This window comes from Blennius ocellaris (genome assembly GCF_963422515.1).
Source record: "Blennius ocellaris genome assembly, chromosome: 10".
Lineage (NCBI taxonomy): Eukaryota > Metazoa > Chordata > Actinopteri > Blenniiformes > Blenniidae > Blennius > Blennius ocellaris.
The window spans coordinates 4,841,524-4,867,151 of NC_137659.1; the positions used below are offsets into that span (position 1 = coordinate 4,841,524).

At 43.9% G+C, this 25,628-nt stretch overlaps 1 protein-coding gene across 3 annotated transcripts; it reads left to right on the forward strand.

The window, feature by feature from the left end:
* The first annotated feature begins 654 nt into the window (after positions 1-654).
* Positions 655-25,628, forward strand: LOC308135953 (enhancer of polycomb homolog 1-like). 3 transcript variants are annotated; one of them, XM_080504128.1, is made up of 15 exons: positions 655-871; positions 3,712-3,816; positions 13,806-13,965; positions 16,738-16,883; positions 16,995-17,201; positions 17,970-18,118; positions 18,205-18,352; positions 18,653-18,817; positions 19,452-19,541; positions 19,911-20,059; positions 20,453-20,913; positions 22,453-22,574; positions 22,660-22,801; positions 23,269-23,623; positions 23,924-25,628. In XM_080504128.1, exons 3-15 carry the CDS (start codon positions 13,866-13,868, stop codon positions 23,994-23,996), a joined length of 2,307 nt encoding a protein of 768 aa, XP_080360254.1. In that variant the 5' UTR covers positions 655-871; positions 3,712-3,816; positions 13,806-13,865; the 3' UTR covers positions 23,997-25,628. The 3 variants fall into 3 exon arrangements, with proteins under 3 accessions (XP_080360254.1, XP_080360253.1, XP_080360252.1); XM_080504127.1 differs by lacking the exons at positions 655-871; positions 3,712-3,816 and adding an exon at positions 7,306-7,633; XM_080504126.1 differs by lacking the exons at positions 655-871; positions 3,712-3,816 and adding an exon at positions 7,466-7,633 and having other exon boundaries at positions 22,663-22,801.

The following is a 25,628-nucleotide window of genomic DNA, read 5'->3' on the forward strand; positions in this document are numbered from 1 at the left end:
CTTTTCAGGCACATTTCACTTAGTCAATAACTATACCAAATAATTTTTTCGCAAATATCAAATTTAAGTTGATTAAAATGAAAGACGCAGGAATTTATCTTTTGTATTCATAGTCTAATCTTTTTGTCTTGTTCCTACACTTGTACTTGGCACCACAAGAGTTGTGTTTTAATGTCATTGTAGTTGTATGATGACAATAAAAGCATTCTATTCTATTCTAAACGGTGCATAAGAGGTAAAATGGTTAACAAAATTCAGTAGTAAACTATAAACAAAATGTGACCATTTTAGATGTAATAAAGCAAGAGTAATTTTCATTTGATTCAGCATTCAGGTGATTTTTTTAAATTATTATTATTATTTGTTTGTATATAAATAACATCGAAATGTCACCAAAGTGTGACCTTTCAGTCCGATATGCAAACGAGCGACAGGCCCCGTTGACGTCCTCAGCCAATCACGTTTGCGCTCCATCCCCCCCCCACTCTCCTCGCGGAGCGTGACGCCACGAGCGCGGCGCTCTCCACAGGTGATTGGTGGGCGCCGGCGGCCAATCAGCGCGCGCGTCTCACAGTAAAGTTGTTAACCCCCGACAGTAGCACTTTGGATCCCCACCTCCTCTAGTTTCAGCCCCGCTGTACATCGACGGGGAAATAAGAGTTTCCATCCAGAAAAATCCGTTGTTTGAGGCCGGACAGCGTTTCCTCCCGCCGGGGCTCCGCTGCCTTCGCCGGTCGGTGTGAATTCACCCCGAAGCGGCGGCGGAACGTTCCTGCTGCGTCGTGTTGTCTGTCGTGTTTTTAACTTCTGACTTGCACAAATGTTCCCCATCTGTTTTGGAAGCTCCGACCCGTGTCCAACGCTCGACTCGGTGAGTGGGATTTATTTTATTTTTTTATTTAATTTATTTTTAAACTTGAATCGATTGTCGAGGCCCATCGTGATTAGTGTTTTTTTTTTTTTCTTTTTCTTTTTCTTTCCTGGCATCAGATGATTTCATACACGCAATCAAATTCCTGGCTGGTCAGCTGGATGCAATTCAGCACAAAAAAAAAAAAAAATACACAAGTTCTCCGATCACTTTTGTCAGAAAACAAGCCAGCACGTTGTTTCATCGACGGATCCAGGCCAGCAGAGCCCATGTTTGACCAGAACCAAAACCTAATTCTCTAGTTGTTACATTAAATGGGGGAAACCTGGAATGTCGGAAATCCGATCTGGGAATTTTAAAGAGAGAGGGGGTGGGTGGGTGGGAGCCATCCATCAGGAGAAAGGTGGAGGTGAGGAGACCAGGGGAGGCTATGAGGCAATCCTGTGTGTTGTCTTGTGTGGAGGTTTTGATCATCTTGGTTGGAAATGTGTATAACATTGGAGGATCATGGGCTTAGGGTGTGTGGCTAAACAGTGCCAAGCAGCTCCTGTGGTCTTTCAGGGAACTGCTTGGCCCTGTCCTGCACAGGTCTACATCTTAAAACTCAACCCCCCCCAGGTTGATATACCCTCCCAGAAGAAAACAGTCGAAAACCTCCACTTTGTTTTTCAGCTGCTTCATGGTAGTTGTAATTCTTAATAAAAGATGACTCGGGATCTACCACTTCTTCCTTTCAAGCAGATCACTGTAAGATTTTAGGTTTCTCCCTATGATTCTCTGAACTCTCCAGCTATTGTGAGCCAAGCCCCACCCACATGGCCATTCTGTGAGCGAGCTCCAAGTATGTGAGGTATGAAAGTACTGGTTTTAGGTCGAGATGGTTCCAGGCATATTTTTAGAATACATGTCAAGGTCATTAAAAACTGGAGGGCTGATATGTTTACCGACTCATCGTGATCACATGGTCAGCTCTTTTGTCTATAATCATCTGTCCCCTCTCTGAACCATGTGTCGATTGTGGTTGAGAGGAAAGACTTGCAGCACATGTGTCACTATCTGAATGTGGTACATGACTTTAGCCGTCATGCTGAGTCTTCTTTTAGAAGAAAATCACCCTTCACGTCTAAAGACCGCTTAAAAGGGATTCCTACTTGCAATTCTGCTAAAACACAGTCTCAGTACTGGACTAGGATGAAAAAAACAGAAGTCTAAATGAGCCATTTGTATTATTAATCATATAAACCATCTCGCAATGCTAATTCACCAGGTTTACTCCCCAAAATGATTTGTTTAGCTACTGGTTTTGTGTGCCACATCATCCATAACCACCATGATTCTCCATCTTGTGGTTAGCGTCCGTTCCTCATGTCGAGATCATCCCTGGATCGACTGTACCTCTGTTTGCCATGAGATAGATCCGGCATATTGCCCTGAGTCAGCTGGGGTCTTTTAACTGATCCTCCAGCCTTCGTAGGGATGGAACCGTACAGAATGTGTATGGATATAATACTAATCAAACCTAATGCTATTTCGTGAAGTCAAATTTTCCATAAATACCATTTTAGCCATGAGATTTTGGTCTATATTGGCTATAACCACAGTAAGGCTCTACATAGAACAACAAAACTCATAGTCCTATACCATATAATTTGCTGGCAGGTTACAGTTTAAAGTCACGCGGGTCAGCAGTATCTCCAGCTGTATTCTAAAGTTTTTTGAGGGCTATCGCGTGGCAGTCGGAGGAATCGCAAGGCAACTTGATAAGGAATAAAACTACAGCTTCTATTGTCATTGAGGTCGTCATGTAATGAGGCGACAACACAGAGTATTTGAGTTCTCGAGGGCAATGCTGAATCTCAACCTTGATCCCAATTTTTTTTTCAAAGAGCATGCTGACCTAGACGATCCTAACATCCAAAGTAAAACTGAGGTTAATGAGATGCTTGTCGGTTACTACCTCCGAGTATCTCATAAGTAGGCATTTTGAAATTCCAAAGTCGTGAGATCGTCCTGAGACAAAAATGTTTTGAGAGTTTTCACACCAAGATAGTTCTTTTTTTTGGGGGGGTGGGGTTTCTATGGTTTGCTTGTACTTCCAGTCAAACTTAAATGATATATTCAGTGTAAGTGGCGAATGAGATGGCGAGCGGTCCATTGCGAAGTGGCAAAAGATGAACGTGAGGAACGGCGACGTCCCGCTCTGGTTGCAGTTTCCTTTCTGTATTTGGTCTGACTGTAGGCCAACTGGTCCAGAGTTCACTCGCTCCGCTCCGGGCGCACCAGAGTGGATCAGCTTTCACACCTGCACAAACAGGAAGTGAATTCTAGTTGGGTTGAAGTGGACCAAAACGGTGCCAGAGTCAACTCGCCTTACGACACTGACTCTTGAAGCTAAGAAAGTCAACATGCTGACATATTTGACTCTCTGAAAGATATTTGTGACGAGCTAATCGAAATTTCCCCTTTGGGAAAGCAAAAATCAACTCATTTTGGTGATTTAAAGATCCTCCTTGCAAAATGACTTCTCAAAATAGGTTGCAAATAATTAAGGCGTTATCCAACACAATTTCCAATGGGTTGTTGAAATATGACATAAGCGTGTCTATTGAGACTCTTATTTTTCAAAAACAACACATCAACTGACCAGAGGTACTGGTGCCTGAGCGCTTTGGATTCCTGCAGTGGGCCAGGTGTGGTCATTGGAGGGCCAACAATCACCATCAGGTGGTTGTTTCAGCTTCCGAGTCGATCTTTTCCTGACCCTTGAGACAAAAAGTCTTGTCTGTCCGAATACGCTTGAGTTGTGTTTCAACATCTTGTGGTTTCTGTGTTTCTTGCAGGTCCTCCTGGGAAAATTAATGGATTTAATTATGAAGCGACAAACCTTGCTTCTTTGGATTGACCCGGGCTAAACACACTACAATCATCCTCTTCATCAGCCACAGGTAAGGTATTTTACTCATAGTAGATATCGCTTTGTGTCCTTTGGCTAACTGAAGGTTTTCAGTTCCTTTGGCTGTAGTTGTGTGGTTTGCCAAACGCAGAGCAACACTTTCTACTTCTCAAGCCCATGCGGAGAGGGCATGTTCAAACTTTGGCACCAAGAGAGCTGAATCTTGTCTGCATTGCACTTTTTTTTTACTGCATGAAAACATGCATGTTGTGACCTGATCCTTTCCCTGTTCGACCAGAAGAGGGCAGCATTGTTCACATGGTCTCACCTGGATTAACTCATTGAATTAAAAAAGAAGAAGAAAGGTTGATTAAGGATACCTGGTGTGAGGTTTAAAGGATCTGAGGGTCTTCATCAGCTTGGTTGGCAGGATTCTGTGGTGTTGAAGGTTTGCAGTGTAGTTGGTTGGAGGGTTTTGGTCTTTAGATGAAGGCAACACAACAATTTACATCTTTGTGACAGAAAAAGAGATGTGGCTTCAGTGGAAAAACCTTTTTGGGGTAGTTTGAGGTTGCGTTTTATTTAAATAAGGCAAACTGTGACCGTGAACCTTTTTTCATCAGATTTCTTATTGAACTTTACAAAGATGACTTCTTGTCTGCCAATACTTGTAAACATCCATCCTGTTATCCTATCCTACATAAACTCTGGTATCCCACTAAAGTCAATTAAATTTTTTCTTCTCCCCATCACGAGTGTAAAAGCGAAAAGAAAAATTCCCCTTAAAACTCCACAGAGATGATCTTTCATGAGTGTGATTACTTAAATGGTGTGTAGATGCTAAATTAAATGGATGCATATGTTTTGACTTGTCATAAAATATGATGTTGAATGTGGAAAGAGTGGTATTTCTGTTACATGGAGAGAGATGGGCTCATTTTTTAATTGGATTTCTATATTGTAGTGTTAATGTATAACCTTGCATCCATTTGTTATTCATTTTTCTCTCGTGGGTTTTTTTTTTCTTCCTCGCGATTGAAGTATTTTTCACTGCTAATTTAACGATTTTCCTTTTGTATATTCAAACATTCCATTTATTTCTTTTCTCTTCGCCCACTTTTTTTAGTGAAAAAATATATGATTGCATTTTTATAGTTTGATTTTTGTAAAGTCCTTTTCTGGACTGTGTAAAGCCATTTTAAAGTTTGTGTTTCATTAGCATCTAAACGAGATAAAAACTCAGTTTTATGTTTTTCTAACTAAACAAGCATTGAAAAATTCAGAAAGATTCAGAGATTTTTCAAATTGAGCATTCGTCAATATTTTGAATTCTAATTTCCAAACATTATATTAATTTGTTAGAGATTTTAACATTTTTAACCAAATGTGATACTTTCATTGTAATGGCCTTTTTAGGAAATGTAAAAACTGCTCTCAAAATACACTACCAATCAAAGATTTGGACATGCCTTCTCATTCGATGTTTTTTTTATTTTGTTGACATTGTAGATTCTCACTGACTGTATTTAAACTGAATGAACATATATGGAATTATGTAGTAAACAAAAATGTGAAATGACTCAAAACATGTTTTATATTTCACATTCCTCAAAGTAGGCCTCCTAGGTCGACAGCGCTGCAAACACTTAGGGTGCATCATAATAGTCTCTCCTATCTCCTTTCCTAGCTACTTTTCCTTAACCTTAACTAAAAGTGTAAAAGTCGCGGCCATGATAAGCAATGTTCGAATTCTCAATAAGCTAAGGAAAGGTGGTTCAGTGCTTCCTTTAGAACCTCCATTAGCCTAGGAAACACTGATGCATCCTTTCCCAAAGGAGATCAGGTCATGCTGCCCCACAATTCCTTGCGGCAACAATATTTAAAGGGACCTGCTCATCTGAGCTTTCAGGGAAACTCACAATGACTGATCATGTTAAGTTACCAATACAATAATATGCCTTCAGCAACTTTAAATAATATAAAACTCAGATCCTAACTATGAATGTTATGCGGATGTGAAACGAAACGGAAAAATAAAGTTTTTGTGCAGTTTGATTACTTATTTATTCACCTGGCAGCCTTTTCCCCCTTGATTTAAATTCAAACTTTGTGATATTTGAGATTATATCAGTGGTTAGAGGCACAGAGGAAATCGAAGCAGAGGGTGACTACTTTGGAGAATCTAAAAACTGTTTTGGGTTATTTCACACTTTTTGTTTACTACATAATTCTATGTGTTCGTTCATAGTTTTGATGCTTTCAGTTAGAATCTACAAAGTTAACGGTCATTAAAATAAAGAAATAACATTGAATGAATTGAACATTTGACTGGCAGTGTATATTTGTACAAACATGACATTAAAATATGGCGCGATTTAAAAACTCAGTTTGAAACGGCAGCGTTTTCTTCATATCCCATTACACTCGAACATTTAAAATTGTATTTACTTTTTTCGTGGCTTCCAAAAATTTGGATCCTGTCCCTTTTTTGGTAATTTTTTAAAGTTTGTTTTTCCTTTTACAGAAAAGGTTTTCGTTTATTATAGATATGTACAAATATTAGATAAAGTATTGGTGATTAGATGTGTCATTTATCCACCCATTCAATTCATCAATTAACATTTTTTGTGGCATTTCCATTAAGTGTTTATTTGTATAAATATTAAATTAAATTATTGATTAAAAGAAGTTGAAGTAGTTTGTATCCAATGGCCCCATTCTTTGTTTTTAATTTGGAATTTTTTTTTTTTTAAATACATTTGGTCACTTTAAAAACTTTACTATTTTAGTTGTATTTGTTTGAGTTGAAATATTTTCACTTTGAGTAATTTAAGTTTGGTTTTCTGTAACTAAACATATTCATATAGAACATTAAATTATTGAATTTAAAAAAATTCCAAGTATTTTAAGGCATTGTAATTTTTTAAACCAATTTTCTCCTTTTTAAAATTAATTTACTATTTGTGTTGCACTTGCATCAAATTGTAATTGTTTCTTTGAGTAATTGTTTATGGTGTTTATGGTATTTGTATTAATATTAGATTAAGTGATAAAAAAATTTAGGTCGTTTGAAACTGTCTTTTTTTTTAATTTATTGTGTCGTTTTAGCCATCTTCATTTTTATATTCCTCCCAAAGTTTGTCTTGTATCCATCATGCCCCATTTTCTTTTTCTCTTTTAAAACATTTCCAATTGTTTCATTGTGCTTTTTTTTTATTTTTAAGGTTTGTGCATTTCTACATTAAAATTTTGGATGCGATATATATAATTTCTGCCAATTTCTGTATCGCGTGTGAATAACTGATGTGTATGAGTGGAGTTAGTTTGCGATTCCCCCCCTCCTCCTCCCCTCTCGCTCACCCACCCACGCAACGCGCAAGCGCCCGGGCCCGCGTGGGAATGGTCGGTCCGTGAGCTGGGGGTTGGACCGCTCCGAGCCAAACCGAGCAAAAGAGTTTTAAATGTCCGCCATGTTGTCCATGGCGCACTGAACCAGCGGTAGGGAGCGGAGCGTCGGAAAAAAACAGTCCGAGAGAGAGCGACCAAGATCCGGGCCTTCCCCCGGCTCCGCTGGCGACGCCCTACATACAAGCTAGCGCCACTCGAACGTTAGAACAGAGACTAACCGCACAGAAACATCAATGAAAGCTCCACTCGGCACCGTGGCGAATATTAGGAGATCGGATAGATTTATATTGCATCTCGAGTTGTGAAAAATGAGTAAATTGTCGTTTCGGGCACGGGCGCTGGACGCTTCCAAGCCACTACCCGTCTTCCGTTGTGAGGATTTACCCGACCTACACGAATATGCATCAATTAACCGGGCCGTGCCGCAGATGCCTACGGGGATGGAGAAAGAAGAGGAATCGGTATGCTTTAACCGTTTTGAATTTGTTTCATTTTTACACGATCTGAGGCGTCCCTCTCTTTTTTTTTTCTGCGCAAGCCTTCCACAAAATGGCGGCGGATTTTTCTGAAGAGAAACGCGACGAATTCGTGCCGCAAACGTCCCTCGCCGGACCCGGGGGCACGGTGCGGGGCCAGCGGGCCGCCGCGGAGGCGTTATTAGGTCGATTTGCCGAGTTTGGTCGGCATATTTGTGCGTGAGGTGATTTTGTGAGTACAAAGGAGTCATGTGACCCGGGCTGCGCCGACATTTTGTGTGGTGTGTCGGGACGGGCCTGCTGTTGGCGTAGTAGCGGGAGACCGGGGCAAGGGGGAGCCCGTGGTTCCAGGTTATGTGGCATCCGAGCCTCCTGCAGGCATGTCAACACCGGGTCCCATTAAACTGTCTTCACCGGGGCACCGTTTGTGTTGCTGCATGGGTTTATTGTGCAGATTTAGTTGTGCACACTTCTGCAAGCGGCTGCATTCGTGCAGTTGGATTTGGTTCTTGTGCTGCTGCAGAGCCTCTTGTTTACTTGTGTTGTATGAACCTTATTAATGTGTCATTTTCTTGTGATCAGCCTGGACTCGTTTCTCACAGTATGTTCTGGTGCCTTCACAGGAATCTTTTTCATATTATATGCATTTTCCAAGGTGTAAAACTTTTAATTTGCAGAGTTGACATCCCCTAAACTCTGTGTTCCTGGAGAAAGCGATGCTTTACTATTGGCCCCGACTGTGGATAAATAAGCACTGCTTTCTTCTTGTGCATCCCACTAGGTGATGTTGATAGTCTGGGCAGCACAGCAGCATGATTGTAAGCTGGTCTGCACCCCCATTTCTTTAAAAGCGAAGCTTGTACAGCCAAAATTGTGCTCTGAAAGTGATCCATTGGAGGTTTGTAATGCTGGGTTTCTTTAGGTGAGTGTTTCCTCCACGCTGGGTGTCAGGGGTTCAGTGTGTCAGATGGCACAGCAGGCTGGCAGACCAGCGGCACGTGGCGCTCCGGAGGAGATCAGGGCGGCATGAAGGAAAAGGGGAGGAGGAGGAGGAGGGGGGGTTGCTGTCGCTTCAATGTCTGGGCTCTTCTCAGCTGGAGCACCGGTTATGTAACTGCCATATTATCATAAGAGGTGGGCTAAGGCCTGCTGCGTGCCAATGAGTTTTCTGTGTCAGACTGGAGATGTTATGAATCTTTGTTTTTCCTCCACCAGTGCACTGATTGACTCATTGATCCACACAGGATATATTGTGTCTGACATTTCTGGAAATATACTTGACCCACTAAGCTGAAATTGAACCAGACTTTTGAGGAATTATTCCGCTTGCTGCAAACCTCGACCACGCTGACCACAGACTTCGTAGATAAGTGGCCTGCAGGGTGGAACGTGTGGTGTCCCGCCACTTCCTGGCTATCGACTAATAGAAAGCTTTTAACCGTGAGCACCTTCCCTCGAACCACAGAGGAGGTTTCAACTCCCAAGTGAGCGCAGTATTCACTCCGTCCATCTCCGTCCAGAGGTTTTGTAATTTCCAAGCAGCGTGGCTCAGCCCAAATATCTGACATCTCCAAAATTCCCTCTCTTCCCATTCGGCACGTGCAGCTTGTTTGTTTTGGTCCGGACACTTTGTCTTGTGTTTACGGTGGGGTGAGCGCAAGGTCAGCGTCTGCGGCCCCAGTGGGACTCCGCAGGCATCTGTTGTGTTTGTGTCGCTGCCAGACCCAGTTCCTCCGCTCGCACACAGACACAAACTCTTGGCTGGACACCAGTTTCTCACCGTGTGACCTCGTCGGAGGGGAAAGTGGGGCACGTCACCTGTCCACAAAGTCTTCGCAGCCAACACGCCGTGAAACTGAAAGCTGTCTCTGTCAGCTGTTTTCCCCGCCGTTTTTCTGGGACGCACAGGCGGTGTGTTGTCATGGATGCAAGCTTTATTAATGTGGTGATGTGAAGAGCGTCTGCGCTACTTGTTTATGCATAAGAATTACATTTGGGATCCCGATAGCCGACTCGCCTTTTCATAATTTTTTAAAACCTTTGGAAGTTGTTTTTACGTCTTGTAATGGGGACGTGTGTTACTTTTGCTAAACCATTAAAAAGTGAATTTTGCATAATATGGCCCCCTTTAAGGGTCTCATCTTCTGCTATCTTTAACAACTAGCGGACAAAAACATTGTGTATTCCGTTTTCTACCATGTCATGCTATGTGATTAAAAACTATCCTCCTCGCTCACTCATGCATCCCTCCGACATACCCGCCAGACAATCCCCCTTGCGGCTGTCCATCACGCTAAGTGGCATTTACAGTGTCTGGGACAGTAGCTGTCAGACGAGACTGGGAGAAGGTGGAGGCTTCGGCTGCCTCGGCGGACCTGACAGTGATCGATGCGGTCATTTTAGAGGGCTATATCTGGACTATGTGGGGGCACGGACTAATGCTTTGTATTCTTACTCTTCACCTCCGTCTGCGGCCGGGAAAGTAAACAAACACATGGCTTGATTAGGTCTGGCAGGAGGCACATTTTTGCTCAAGGCCATTTGGTTTCATAAAATGTCCCACATATCCCTCCATTGGAAGCGGTCGAAGGACGTTGAGGCATCTGTCTGGGGGGGGGGCGCTTCAGTGGGACTTGGGGGAAGTGGAAGGTTATGTAAGCGTGCAGACGTTGGCGCGGGCGCCGCGGACGGGGTTGAACGTGTTGCGGCTTCTGCTGTGCGTGCAGGCGCTTTCGGGGGAAAGCACTGAGCTGAAGTTCTCGTCCCCACTACCTTCGCATGGAGGGAGTCGCCACATCCTCACAACAGATCGCAGCACCACATGGCGCAATAAATGTAAAACAGTACCGCCTCGGGTGCAACAGGCTGCATGTATGAAACCGTAGGTCCTAAAAGTCCAAATGGTGTCGATGAATAAAGTGCTCTGGGACATAATAAAATAGATTTAGTACATTGCAGGGAAAGTGTTAGATGACCGCAAAACACATGGTGTAATGGCAGTCAGACGTTGTCAAGATAACTTTCTCAACGTTTATGTCATTACAACATGGGTAGTTTAGGGGCCACATACAAAAACTTCTTCTTGAATAGGCCATACTGGTAAAGCAGTGCCATAATAACCTTTTTGAATTTCAAGTTTTCCTCTGTTGTGGTGCAGACTTTATGTGGTAACTGATTTGCATGTTGAATAGAACGGACTACCCTTATCAAGATTTGGTGATTTGTATGATCTGGCTGGTGTGTTGAGCAGTGTTCGCTGTGCTCAGTGAAACATTGCTTCTTCAAGGTCTTGGCCAAGTTGTCAGGCATCCTGTTTGAAAAGTGCTGCAGCAATTGGAAGTTGAGAAGCTCCCAGGTTGGAAATGGAACAATTGATTAGTTTGCTGTTTTGTTGGGGTATTTTCATCAGTATATCTTTTAAGAGAAGCGGAGCACTTTGCCTGAAGAAAACGCTGCTTTCACTGGGCTGAATCGGTTATGTGGAGCCAGGGGCAGTTTACATTAAGACAAAATGTACTTTAAGCCAAGCATTAGAGTAGTAATGCCATGTTTAGTGTGTCTTAGGAGTGTCCTCACCACCAGAAAACTTGTTTATCGTTCAGAAGTTGCACTTCAGCGATGGCAAAGATTGAAGTGCAGCAATTGTCTTTATGTTAAAGCTGTTTCTTAGTCATTGTAGGAGATTACATAAGGCAAGATGTGCAATAAATGGAGAGGAATGGTTGTTCTGTACATTTAGCCCCAAGTTCTGTAGTCATAAAGCATGTGGAATTAGCAGTTAAAGCCATGCAATCATTCTGAGTGTCTCTTTCCAAAGAAGAGGCTGATTAGAAGAACCAGGGTGGTGCATTGCTGTGCAGCTGCTTGTGAAAAGGGTCGGCCAGATGACGAAACGCTCTCCACAAAACATTGATGTATGAGCTGTTACATGTGATTCATGCTAAATGTAACCATATTTATGATGCCCAGTAGCTGTGAGATTGGTACAAGTTAAGAAGCCTGCTTTCAATTTACCTCCCGTGTTGGGAAGTCCTGTTTTAGAATGGTGTCACGTTCTTGGAAAAGCAGGATTACTTGTCGCAAGATGGCAAGTCGGGAATATCGAGAAGTTTCCAGTGAAGCAGCTCAGTGTAAAAAAAAAAAAAAAACCTTGTAGAAGGCAGTTCATCCATGCAAACAGACTAACTTCATACGAAATCCAGAAAATGACCGATCAATTCTGGGTCCTCGAAACTGCCACAAGGTCTCAGATGTAGAATACAATTAAACAGGGTGGGTCTTTTATATCCTCGATTGAATTTGCATCAATTAAAATACTGCAATTCAAGTCACGGAAGACACCTTTTTGTCATCTTAAAAAGGGTCCTGTTCATGACTCGCATTCATGAAACACTTTGGATCACTGACCACCTTCATTTCTTCCTGAGGTATTGTTATACAGGTCAAATCTGTTAAATAAACGGTTTTGTGAAATACGACCAGTGTAGTGGTTTATCAAAAATGTTGATTTGCCACGTTGACTCAAGTCGTCTCATCGTAGAATAGTAGGGATGCAGGCAGTAGAACGTCACATACTACTTTGTGGATACCTGTAAGAAGTTTATAGTTGGTGAACTGTGCAGCTGAATTTGAATGAGGCTCTCCGGAACCATCTCCGTAATGGTGACAGACTCACCGTCACCATTTTGGCAGCAAAAATAGTCGTTTTGTTTTCACAGCAGACCAGTCGCACTCTGGCAGCGTCACACTGAGGTACTCGTTTCCTTTCTGACTCATTCATTCACCCACCCTTTCTACTCTCCCATCGAGCTGCCGCCATCTCCCTCGCCCCTCCCCGACAGCCGCAGGGAAAACAATAAACACACACACCTTCCCTCCAGAGAGCTGCCGCAACGAGGCCGGCAGCATGCTGCCTTGTTGACAGACTGCCTGGCGGTGGCTCGGTGCCCAGATCGGGGTAGAGGCTTCCACCGACTGGGACTGTTCAGACCCACAGTCGGTCAGACTGTCTGCCTCTACTCTGGCTCTCCTCACCATCGGCACACTTGACACACTGGAGGGCAGGTAGATCAGGCTCAATGACAAATGCTAGGTGGTGGAAGCGGCGTCAAGTTTCCCTTCCTGCTCCTGTGACGAGACAGATTGGATGGCAGTTTGGTTTCAATCCACACGCTGTTCAGTGAGCACTTGTTTTTCTGACACTGAAATAGTGGCAACTCCAGGACAGACGGGCTGCCTTCAGATGTCCTCACAAGATTCCTGTTTTGAACTTATGCCAAGTATTTCAGAGTGGCCATAAGTGAGCATATACCTTCAATGCGTAGGTGGTACAGAAGGTCTTATTACGTCTCTTCGGTTATGCTCGATAGCAAGTAAAGTTTCTTCTGTAATGAGAAACCTTTTGGCTACAAAAATACAAATCAAAAGGTTTGAATACAAATTGTCGATTTGAGTTGTAACTTGCAATTTTCAAAGTGGAGAATTAGTTGGTGAGAATAGTGAAGTTCTATACAGCTAGTCAAAAATACTACTAAATGTTATATTTTCTAAACTTTGACGCAGGACTGAATGCTAAATATTGTAAGTATTTGAGGCTATTCTCACGCTTGTCAATTTCAATATGAGAGGTGATTGAATCTGTCACAATGGGTGCATGTTGACTTGCAAATTGAGACTATTTTATTACTGCAGTATTTATAGTTTTTGGTTGGTTTTTTTTACAAACTTGGGTATATTGAGAATGTAGTCTAAAGAGTCTTTACTTTATGTAGCAACATGGGTATGATGTGACTTTTAGCAAAGCTGCTCTTCCTGCCAGAGCACCAAGATGATACCTTTACCTTCAAACTGCACTTAATTTTCTTATTGGTCGAAATGCCAAAAATTCTATCCTGTAGGAAACACCCGGTTTTAATTGGTTTTAACTTGCAAGGTTGGGATTTATTTTTTTTTTGTTTGTTTTTGCGCTTGGTATATTTTGACGGTTTCTTCTTTTACCGTTCATTGCGGTTTGCACGTTTATCAGACCACACCAGCTCTGTCTTGCCTGCTCCTCTCGCATGGGCCCGATGGTTTTAAGCAGAACACCTCCTTGTTGCGTTTGGTTAATTTGCTTCCGGAGCTTGCTCGTCTCACCGCTGCCACCGTGTCTTTGCAGGAACACCATCTCCAGCGGGCCATCTCGGCGCAGCAGGTCTACGGTGAGAAGCGGGACAACATGGTCATCCCGGTCCCCGAGGCGGAGAGCAACATCACCTACTATGACTCCCTCTACCCCGGGGACTACAAGATGCCAAAGCAGCTAATTCACATACAGCGTAAGTGTTTGCGACGTAGCAGGCCTTCTAATGGCTTTCATCATCTGTTCAATTACCCTGAAAGTGACCCCTGGGAGTTGTTGTGGGGCAGAACGTCTTGCATCAACTGTTGCTCTTGGCCTGTGTTATCTTTCTGGCTCGCGTCCAGGCCCAGAAGGCTGCGTGGAAAGCTTTTCTGAGGAAGTCAGTGACGCAAAGGAAGTCTGACCTGAAGTGACTCGCTGCATTAAAAATGAACAGGTTTATGAAGAGGTTTCCTGGGTACAGGAGCAAGGTGCCATGTTGGTGGGCTATAAAACTCACCCTCCCAGTGACTCATCAGCTTTGCTTTAGTTTCCGACAGCCACTATCCTATTGACTGTACAGGGTGCCTGCTTATGTGCTTTTATATTTGAGTTATCGCAATGACAAAGGAAATGCGTTGTCTGGATTGCTCAGTTCAGTCGCCCCATCGGTTTTACAAGTGGTTTCCACTGTTTATCTTCGAGGAAAAGCAATTTGTTGCACCCTGCCATCAGTGGAAATGAAATGACAAATGCTCTGTGTTGCCGTAGTGCTGCCAGACTAATTTCAGGGTTTGAAACATGTAGAAAGGGAGTGCACTTTACATTGTTTTCATCACTTAAAAGTTCAGTGTTTGATTTACTTTGTGACAGAAAATACTTTTAAAAAGTCCAATCCACACTCATTGTGTGTGCCCCCAAAGATGCTGAATAGTGGATGTAAAACCTGATGGCAAGCAAGCTGCTGTTTACTCCTGTCAATAGCCGTGCATCCCATCTGACACATTGAATAGGCATCTCAAGATGAAAGTGATTTGCTTTAATTAAATCTGAACAGAGTTTTGGCTTTGGAAACTGGAGCAATGAACACTTTGCCCCATGCGTTGTTTGTTCAGTAATTATACATACAGTCGCTGAGCACGCTTGATTACAGATCACTTAATTTGATTTCACCGAGACGTGGCTGTCCTTTCTACAAGACACCACCACCGCTAAATTAAACCATAAATGCAGCTGACTATGTTTTAGAGCAGCCGTGTTGATTTAAATTATCTTGGCGTAGTTGGACGCGACTGTCTTGTCTTAACTCCGAGGCCTCAGACAAGCTGCGAAGGGGAAAACACGAGGACAGCGTTGGGTCGGGACATATTCACATCAGACGTTATTCTATTCAAAGCTTTTACATGTTCATCAGGGTTTTTCCATCAGGGTTTTTTCGGCGACGTTTTCAAGTGAAAACACAACCTTTGTGTTTTGGCTGCCTGTTTACATGGCAGTGGTGCGGGAACATGACTTTAAGAAAACTGCTCCCAGGATGGAATTTCTCAAACGCCCCGGGTCTGTGCAAACAGCGAAATGAAGCCACTTTTCTGAAACACTGTACCTGCACATACTCGCCACGGCCATTGTAACGAGTTATTCTGCAATATGTTAGGGTGATTAACCCTTTGTAGTTGAGTCACAGTTTTGGCACTCAAACCTGGTTGTCTGTCCATGCGAATGTCCACGTGTTCATCATTATTAATGTTTACAGTGTGTTGTTCTCTGCGTGTGGTGCAAACTCATGGCCTGGCATGCTAACGACGTAGCTTTTCAGCGTTGCTGCCCTTTCTGTGTAAACAGGATTTTAAAAACGTTGCAGTGGAAATGCTAAACTTTTCTCAAACAAATTCCAAAAACGATGCGTTCTGGTCTGAAACGTTGTCATGAAAATAAGGTCTTGGATTCAGCACAGTTTCAGTTAATGGGACTGGAAATTATGACAAAACAAGCCGTAGTGTTCAGTCGGTGTCCAGGTCGCTCTACTTTCCAGTGACATGATAAACCCTCTTGTACAACGTCAGCTTACTGGTCTTTTCTTCTGATTTGCTTCTTGTTCGCCTGGAGTTAATCAAGTGCCGTGTGTGATACAGGAATGAACTGCTGCAGGTGTTGTATCTTGGCCAGTACTGACTGGCACCTTGGATAAAACCCTGACTTTTCATTGATTACTATCATTCTCACGTCGCCACAGAGGATTTGGTGTGAACCTTTTTACTAGTGAGTTATTCACTGTGGGACGCAGACTGAAACTGTTGGATATCTGCTCTGTTTTGTCTGCATCTCTCATTGAAGCGTGGTTGGTTTCTATAGTTTTGTGCATTCCTGCCCCCATCCAGGTTGAGTACGCAGCTTCTCAGTTCTGTCACAGATGGACTACGGCTGTCGGTTCTTGTTGATCAGAGCTGTTTTCCTTGGTTACGGCCTTGTGTGTAAATAAGGCTCACACTGGTCTTATTTTCTCACAGGAGAAAAATTCTTAACATCTGCTTTATATCTAGTAAAAACAGTGTGGCCATGTTGGAAAAGAAACATGGTTTACATGTTGGCTTTCAGTGAAAAGTTAAAGAAAAAGCCAATAATGGTCCGTTTCATCGTTTTACACAATCCAGTGTGAGCGCCACAAAATCTCGAAGAAACTATTTATTTTCGTGGAACCTTAACATTCTTGTTTAATGCATCTCTGGTGTATTGTATGGTGAGTTTCATGGCAGTTGTTTTGAGTGATACAAATCTCATTTCTGCTTTGACTTCACGGATGAAAGTGATTTATTATTTTTTTTGCTGCAGCTACCCGTTGGGGTTCATGTGAGGTCAGCGTTTGCCATTTCAAAGCAATTGTGAAGCACTTGCGTGAAGTGATCTTGGCTAGTAACTGGCTCACTGCTGTGTCATGTTGTCTTCCTTCATTACAAAGCCAATTTAGCAGAATTTTGACTTTTACCCGCAGCTTTCAGCTTGGACACGGAGCAGCCAGACTACGACCTGGACTCGGATGACGAGGCCTTTGTGCTCAAGCTGAAAAAGAAGATGGAGATCAGCTTCCTACAGTTTGAGGAGATGATTGACCGGCTGGAGAAAGGCAGCGGACAGCAGGTCAGCCACACTGAACACGCAATATCTCTCACCTTGCGAGCAAAAAAAAAGTTTTCATCCCTCCCATTGTTTTGTATTCTCAAAAATGTTCCTCCCATCTTAATGTCGCAGCTTGTGAGTCTTCCCGAGGCCAAACTACTGCTAAAAGAGGATGACGAGCTCATCAAGGAGGTGTTCGACTACTGGAGCCGCAAGAGGAAAAACAGTAAAGCCAACTCTCTCATACCCAACGTCAAGCAGGAGAAACGAGACGGCTCCAGCACCAGTGACCCGTACGTGGCCTTCCGGCGACGCACCGAGAAGATGCAGACAAGGAAGGTCGGTACTCTGAGGAATCCTGTCTGTTATATTGTCATGTCCTTCATTTATCACACACAACATATACACACAGTATAATGTGCTGGGAAATGCTTTAAGCACATGTTCCACACTGAAACAGTTTTTACATGATAGAAGAACTTTGTCAGGAATCAGTTCCCTTTAATTTGGATCCTTTTTCTACATTCAGAGCATAATTATGGATAGAATTTATTTTACATGATCTCCCATTTTGCGAAATTTCCTGGACATAAGTCAGCCATGGTAGTTTATGATTTACGGTCATGACAGGGCTGGTAAAATCTGTTGTACCAGTGAAGCAGCATGTTGTCAGCTTTTAAGAACCGAGGTTACTGGCAGGTGAATTTGAGCCCTCGGGTGACATCTAATGTGTTTCAAAAGCTGTAATTGTGACTGGTGTAGTGGAAACTCTTGAATTATTTGGGGTCTTTTAATCTTTGCTTGTGTATGGATTATCATGCAAAACCAAAGTACCAACTTAAACTCCATAAAAGTTAAAACTTTACTCATATCTATGTGATATTGCACTCCTTGAGAAGGTTTCCTCTTACCTGTCTTGTAAAGGATCTATCTGCCACCATGTGGTGGTTTGAGGGAATCATCTCGATGGAAATCTCTTTATCTCATAAACAGTTTGTTTCCGGTGTTTTTCTGTACCCGTTTTCCAGCTGCTCACATTCTCATGGCACAAACCTCATTTTCCAATGCTTTTTGATGATATATTGTACATTCCTCTTAAACTCTCAGAACCGCAAGAATGACGAGGCGTCCTACGAAAAGATGCTGAAGCTTCGCCGGGATCTGAGCCGAGCAGTCACCATCCTGGAGATGATCAAGAGGAGGGAGAAGAGCAAACGGGAGCTGCTCCACCTCACACTGGAGATCTTCGAGAAGAGGTAAACCTCCCGTTTCCAGAACTACCATACAAAAAAAAAAATATCCAACGAGCGGTTTGCTGACTCTTGATTGTTTCATTTTGTAGGAACGTCATGTCAGACTTTGGCGGTGAGGTGATGGCCGAGGTTCTGGCTGAGCGGGCCCTGGTGAGGCCACAGATCATCCCCTTGGTCCCGCTTACCAACCAGTACCGACACCAGGACCACATGGACCTCAAAGACTACAAGGCCAAGGTGCGGTTCTCTTACTCTGACTCTGTGAATCTGTGACGACAAAGCTAATGGTACTGAGGTTTTCAGTCTGAGAAGCGTCATGGGAAACATTTGTTCAGATGAATTTGCATGTCAGCATTTCAGCCACCACACACACACACATTTTCAAGCATTGACCTGCTCAAAATGCTAGAAACTGAAGTGAAAATGAGGCCAATGTAAATATTTTCGGACGAGCAGTGCGCACGTTGTGTCCTTGGTTGGCAGAATATCAACGGAGGTTGTTGTTAGTTTCTTAGTGTTTGTCCTCTCTCTCCACAGCCCGAGAAGGCCGAGGTTCCCAGGCAGAAGAGGAAGTATGAGAAGAAACAGAAGGTGCTGCCTCTGTCGTCAGGGGCCCCCCACCATCCAGGCCCTGCTGTCTTCAACGCTAAAGACCTGAACCAGTACGACTTCCCCAGCTCGGATGACGAGCCCTTCTCCCAGGTACTTTAAAAAAAAACAACCCTACCACTCGTCAAGCAGATGACCGCTCTGCCTGTGTTTAATGTTACATGTCGGGTCTTTTGTTAAATATTAGCAGCATGCATCGTTCTGGAATTAATCTTTTTCACCGAGTGGCAGCCATCGTGTCCTGATAAGGCTCACTGACCACCAGGTTAATAGAAACTGCTGAACTGGTGAGGCTTTTGAATAACGGAGGATATTAAAAGTGCTTCTGTTCGAGGATGAAAGTTGTGCTGCTATAATTACACGCTACAATGAAAAATGGGCCCCCAGTTTAGCCATGGCATACAAAATGTAGCTTGTATTTGCAGAATGTATTCCCATGGCTGCGTACGGCCTCCACCCCCCGCAACAGCTATAGGAATTTAATGTCTTTGTACAAAGCACACTACACATTCTGGAAGCAGTTTATTGCAGTCTCCTGCCGCACTGCTCCTCCTCTCACCTTTTCTCCACTTTAATTGGCAGAGTGATTTTACAGACGATAGGATCTGTCAGCACTTTGCTCGCCGTGCTGCTGAATCTGCTCAGAATCACTAAAGCGACGCAGAAACAAGTTTCAGCCCCGTCGCCCAGCTCCTAACATCCACCTGTGACCTCTTTTTGTTCACAGCTGCACTCTGGCTCTTCGGAAGCAGAGGAGGAGAACGACCCAGACGGTGCCTACGCCTTTCGCAGGAAGGCAGGCTGCCAGTACTATTCTGTAAGGAACACACACCCTGTCCACTCACTTTATCACATGTTCACACTCTGCCACGAACGCTTGTAGAGGTTCACTTCCTAAAACGTGCAGCTCCTGCAGCAGCTATTGCAGATCACTGCTTGGAAAGCCAAAGTGGTGCAGAGAAACCATTTTCACTGTTAAATAAAGGTTTACTTTTTATAATTTTCAATATGAAAGTTTACCGCAACACATTAAATAGTCAAGACGTATAGCTGACTGTTGTATGACTTTGTTTATACTGTCTTTAAAACCATCCACTTCCTTTTATATGTTGACACCGAGGCACATGCACAGATGTCAGATTTGTGCTTGCTCGTTGTTGATGTTTTCTGTCCCGGCCGTTTCCAGGCTCGTCAGGATCGGGTGGGTAGCTGGAAGTGGTGCGGTCCCTGGGACGGCGGTTTGGCAGAAAGTCGCTTTCGCTACAGTCTCACTACGCTCACTGTGCCCAGGCGGTGCATGGGCATGGCCCGGCGGCGTGTGGGACGAGGCGGCAGGTCGGTGGACCTTTTGTTTATTTTGAAGAGTGATTAGATTGACTGGATAAATATAGACTGTGGCAGGCACCCGGGAAGCCAGTGGCTCAGAATAAGCTTTATTTCCCACCAAAGGGACAATTCTGTTATTATAGTCTATACATAACTCGTACATTTAAAGGGTTTTATGCAGCACACCAATGGTGGGTAGAGATTTGCTACAAGGTGCAAATCCATGAATTAATAACATGAATTAAATGAAGGAAGCTGAACATTTGGATGTAATAAAAAAAAAAAAAAACCTCAGCAGTTATTGGCTGATCGGAATGAAAAAATACCCTGAAAAGTTAAACATTTTTGTTGCGTGATTAAGATTCAGAATAATGATTGTGTGCCCTCCTCTTCCTCCTCCAGGGTGTTGCTGGACAGGGCATACACGGACTATGACAACTTTTTCCATGGACTGGATTCAGAAATGCTCGACTTGCCTCTTCCCTCCTCACCCGCTCCTCCTCCACCACCTCCGCCGCCACCACCTCCTCCTCCAGCTACTTCATGCTCACCGGCCACCGTCAAGTTTTCCAGTACCTCAGAAACAAATACCTCGGACAGAAGTTCCCTCAACGCGTCTCCCTCCTCCCCCGCCACACCCTCTTCCACGGACCTCAGTCAGATACTGTTGAATATAAAGTCGTGCCGATGGCGGCACTTCAGACCACGGACACTACCACTACACGAGCTGGACAATGCCCACCCTTTGTTCAGGAGGCTGAGCCGAGGCCTGAAGCGCCCCGCCTGCGTCTCCTCGGCCGGAGGACAGCCCTTCGGCTGCCAGCGCCCCGGGAGGGTGCTCCCCGCACCCACACCCATCGCTGGTGAGTGGCTCAAACTCACTCTGGGGATAAGTTCTGGGCCACATGTCTCCTACTTAACACAAGCTGTTTTGGATGGGTTTGTGGTAGAGATGCACCAATACCAATGCCACTATCAGAGCAGATGCTGTACGGAGTACTGGTAAAAGAGCCCCCGATACAACCCGGAGAGTATTGCGTGATGTAATCAGTCAGCAACGTCACAGCAGGTAGAAAAGAGACTGGGTAATCTCGGCGTTTTAAGAGTGAGAATGACCAACATAAAGCTGTCTGTAGATCATGTTCTGCTAAAATATCAAAAGGGAGAGAGCGAGTTCATACGACACTGGCAACCTAATTGCCAGTGATCTTTAGACCAGCAGAATAAACATGTTTGTCATTATTCTAACTGGTCAGTGGATCCAGTAGGGCGGAGCCATGTCACATGCTAAAGAGTTTCGGGGCTCACGCTGATGCTACATGCTAAATATGATTAAAGTGTGACTGATGCACTTATTAACAGTGCGCCAGAGTGTGTGACGACACACAGCGAGCTCCGTCCCACAAGCAGTGCGTAGGCCAGTCTGCAATCTGCGGCTCTTCAGCTCATCTGTAGCAGCTCCATGAAACTTTCAGAAAATCTAATGTAAATAAACATGTTTTCATTTTGATTTTATTTGCATTCCACAATGATTTTCAATAACTGTCTAATCTGATTTTATTGATTAAATAAAATCAATGTGCTTTTGAAATATGTGAAAAAGAACTTGATCAATAGAAAACTGGCAGAGGACAAGTCGTCTGTATGACCGACTGAACAAACCAGAGGAACTAATCTGGATGTTGCCGTTTGTGTCCTTCAGTGTATGAGGGAAGTAGAAACATCTGCAAAGTCTTCCAAGGCTGAATATACCATTTGCTGGACTCTGTTGTCGAGGGAAGACTGACGCCTGGGAAATAACTTCACCTTATTGAAACAAAGCGGAGCGGGGGAGGGGGATCGTGATCTGTGTTTAACTGATGACCACTGTCGGAAAACAAAGCATCAATGAAAGTTGATCATAGCGGTTGCTGCTTAAAGCATTTCTTCCCCCCCCCCCCCCTTTTCATTCTAGAAAGTACTTGAGGCAAAACTGCGAAACGCATTTTCGGGGTCAGGAGGGAAATGTGAAGGAATAATGGATCACTTCCTGTTTGTGGAGTTTAAAGTGCTGATGATTCAGTGGAACTGTCCAGAGTTGCTCAATTTGAAGCAGGTGCAGCCGGTTGTTACTTAGCAAAAGGAACTCGTCACGCAGACACGATCGACACGTTGATAGTTTTGGGAATTTTTTTTAACACAGTGATTTCTGTGTTGATTTTAAGCACATCTGTCTTTCACACCAGTTTGTATGGAAATAAAATGGCATCTAGTGCTGATTAGATGCTTTTGATGGGAAAAGATCTAATAACTTAAATAGTTGTATACAGTTGAGGCTGAAGTAAGGGTGTAACGCTGAAGCTGATTTTTCTGATCGAATGTGCTGAAAGTGTGTGTGTAACGCGGTGGTCTCTCCCTCCCAGCTTTCACAGCCGAACAGTACCAGCAGCATCAGGAGGAGCTGGCCCTGATGCAGAAACACCAGCTGGAGCAGATCCAGCTGCAACAGCAAGCCAACAGCACCGCCACTGCCAACAGCACACAGGTCAGCACACACACACACACACACACACACTGAAATAACCCAGGCAAACTGGTGTGTTTGTTTTGACCCAAAGCGTCTCTCCCAGCAGGGCCTGGCGAACACGTTAGACCAGGCCGGCGCTCAGTTCGCCGCCTCGGCCCTCGTCACCGCCGACCAACTGCTGGCTCTAAAATCCAAGGAGGAGCTCGCCCTGGGAAGCGGAGTCAACGGCGTCCTCTCCCCCTCAGGTACGACGCCTCCGCGCGCAAACCGCCAAACAAAAAGGCCTCTGGCGCCATTTAGAAAACACACAAAACACTCAAGGTTTCAAGTCCCCCCACTTTTTTTTTTTTTTCAAACCGAGTGGTGCAACACAATGAGATGGAGCAGACAAAGCAAACAATGAGAGCAAAGTAATTACTGTAAACTTGTAAAGCTCCTGATGGATTGTCGAGCAGATAACGGCAACGATGCTGCCAAAACACAACCTGCAGCGGCCACATGACACGACGACGTCGGCTTTTTAACAGAAAACTGTCAGGAAGGAAGTTTTATACGGAAACGGCGCCAGGGATATCGTTTAGATAAAATCACGAACAAGTAAAGTTTTGTTTGGTGTGCAAGTTTAGTGACGTTTCTAATGAAATCCTTCCCGAATGTCCAACCCCACCCCCGATCACCTTTCACCCGCCCGCCGCCCTTTCCCCGACTCCAGGTGTCTACAAGGGCTTGCACCTCTCGAGCACAGCATCCCCCTCCCCCGCCGCTGCCGCCCCGACCCCTGCACAGCTTCACCCCTGCACCACCACGAGTTCCGCCACCAGTAACAACAATGGCACAGCCCACCCGGCCAATGCCGCCAACGCGAACAGCGCCGCCACTCAGGTCCTGCTGGGCAACAACAACAGCCTCCGTCTGGGTGTCCCCGCCAGCAAGCGCATCCACGCCCCGCGGACGCTGAGCAGCACCATGTCGACATCCGCCTTAAAGCTCGCCCACACCGCAACCGCCAACTGTCAGAAACCCAAGGTCACTACGGCCTCGGCCTCGCCGCTGGGCATCGTACCGAGGTGAGCGCCCACTTGTAAACACGTCTTTAACTAATGTACACATGTATGCGTCTGTAAAGGAGTAGGACGAAATGAAAAAGTGTGTAAAAGTGCCTCCAGAGGGTTGTTCCTTTTACAAGTTTTATTCAAAGTAAAATTCATATGTGTTACAATTATGATAGTTCATAAAATCTGAAGTGTACACTTTTTTTCACATTCTAAAGAACCACATGTGTTTGAAAAGTTTCCACTCCATCCACGACACGTCCGCCCGTCGCCGCCGGCTCGTCTGACCGCCTGTCGTTTGTTTTCTGCCCCCAGGGAGAATCACGAACAAGACAAGCCAGCACTTAACAGCCTATCAGAGAACACAGTGGCCATGGAGGTTACGTAGCCTTTCGTTCACGCCGGGAGGAAGCGCGACTCCTTTCCCTCTTTTCTTTTCTTTTCTTTGTTTTTTGTTTGTTTGTTTGTTTTTTATATTTTGATTTAGGTGCTATGCATCATTTGTTAGTCGTGAATGCAAGTGGTGGCGGAGTCCGCATGGCAAGGTTGGGTCTCCATGGCAACTGTTTTGGGACTTAATTGCAATGCTCGTCTCGTACAATTCCCCCTCCCCCCCCCCCCCCCCCCCCTCCCCATTTGTTACTGTTAATAAGAGATCGTCTGTAAATTCTTAATATGGCAAATATATGTACAGTACTGCATATTTGTAATACCCCACACACACACTCACTACCACCACCACCCCTTCCCCACCCATTCTTGTATATAACATTACTTGAATACAGAATTGTTCATTTGTGATGTTTTGCACTCGAGATATTAAAAGAAAAAAAAAGCTCAAAATTAAAAAGAGAAAACGACAAACTGCAACTGGTGCGAGTATGAGGTTTGAAAGGTGTACCACCCAGAGATGTATGTCCTCACATGCATGGTGCAGAACCTGCTGTTTGATCTATTTATTGTGCCGTGTTTACAATTTTTTTTTTTTAACCTCCCCATACATGTATTTTTTTTTTTTTTTATATAATTGGTCTTTCTTTTTTTTTTACACTACACTGTGCCCCCCCCCTCCCCCGTGCTGTAGTCAGTGTTAGCTTAAACTTCCTCTTGAGTTTTGGAGAACATGGCCGGGAGAACAGCGTTCTCTCTGCGATGTTCCCCGGTGTCGTGTTGAATCCATGGAGACATGCGTGTGCGAACGATGGGAGGTTTGTTGTCAGTGGGTCAATCAGTCTCCACTCGGCTCTTCCATACAGATAATATTCCTGAGACAAGTAACAAAACAATGGGGATGAAGACTTTCCCACAAGCTGCTTTTGACTTATCCAAGCACTATATGATTTTTTTTTTTTTTTTTTTTTAACTGATTGATGCTGCTTTTCTATGATTTCGGTCACTGGTTTGTATCAGACGGCCTATTTTCTTTTTGATTTCTCTCAAAAATAATCCCCGACCCCCCCCCTCCCCCTAATCCTTATCATTTTTTAAAAAATAAATATTTTTGTATCGCCTAATTGTGTTTGTTTTTAAATATCCGCACGAAAGACATCATTCTTTTGTTACTTGTTGATTAAAATAAAAAAAAAGAACCTATAAGGGAGTTTTTAAATAAAATGCAGTAACTGACATTTGTTATCATTCCAGCTTCTAATATAATAATGACAAAGAGGAATAATAATAAAAAAAAAAAACCTGTAAAATTTAAAAGATGAAATCGTTTTTGTCTATGAAAAAACTCCAGAAGGCTGAAAGGCCATGAACAAGTTATCGGGTGCCTTCATTTGGGAAAAAAAAAAAAAAACTTAAAAAAATCTCTTCTGTGAAGAGTTTGGTACTGAACAAGACTACTTGTAGTTTTTCTTTGTCTGTACCACAATCCCAATGCCCATTCCCATGGCCCAGGTGATTCATGACTTCTTGTTTTGTTTTTGTAGACACCACACACACACACACACACACACACGAAAAGATTAAGAATCCTCTTGATTTGTCACAAAATGAAATAAAAAAATCCAGGGCA

Bases quoted from the DNA above. Each gene is read 5' to 3' on its own strand.
- LOC308135953 (XM_080504127.1), top strand. From the start codon at position 7,481: ATGAGTAAATTGTCGTTTCGGGCACGGGCGCTGGACGCTTCCAAGCCA. The intron at 16,884-16,994 runs GTCAGCCACACT...TTAATGTCGCAG, and splicing joins AGAAAGGCAGCGGACAGCAG to CTTGTGAGTCTTCCCGAGGC. The intron at 22,802-23,268 runs GTACGACGCCTC...CCCCGACTCCAG, and splicing joins CGGCGTCCTCTCCCCCTCAG to GTGTCTACAAGGGCTTGCAC.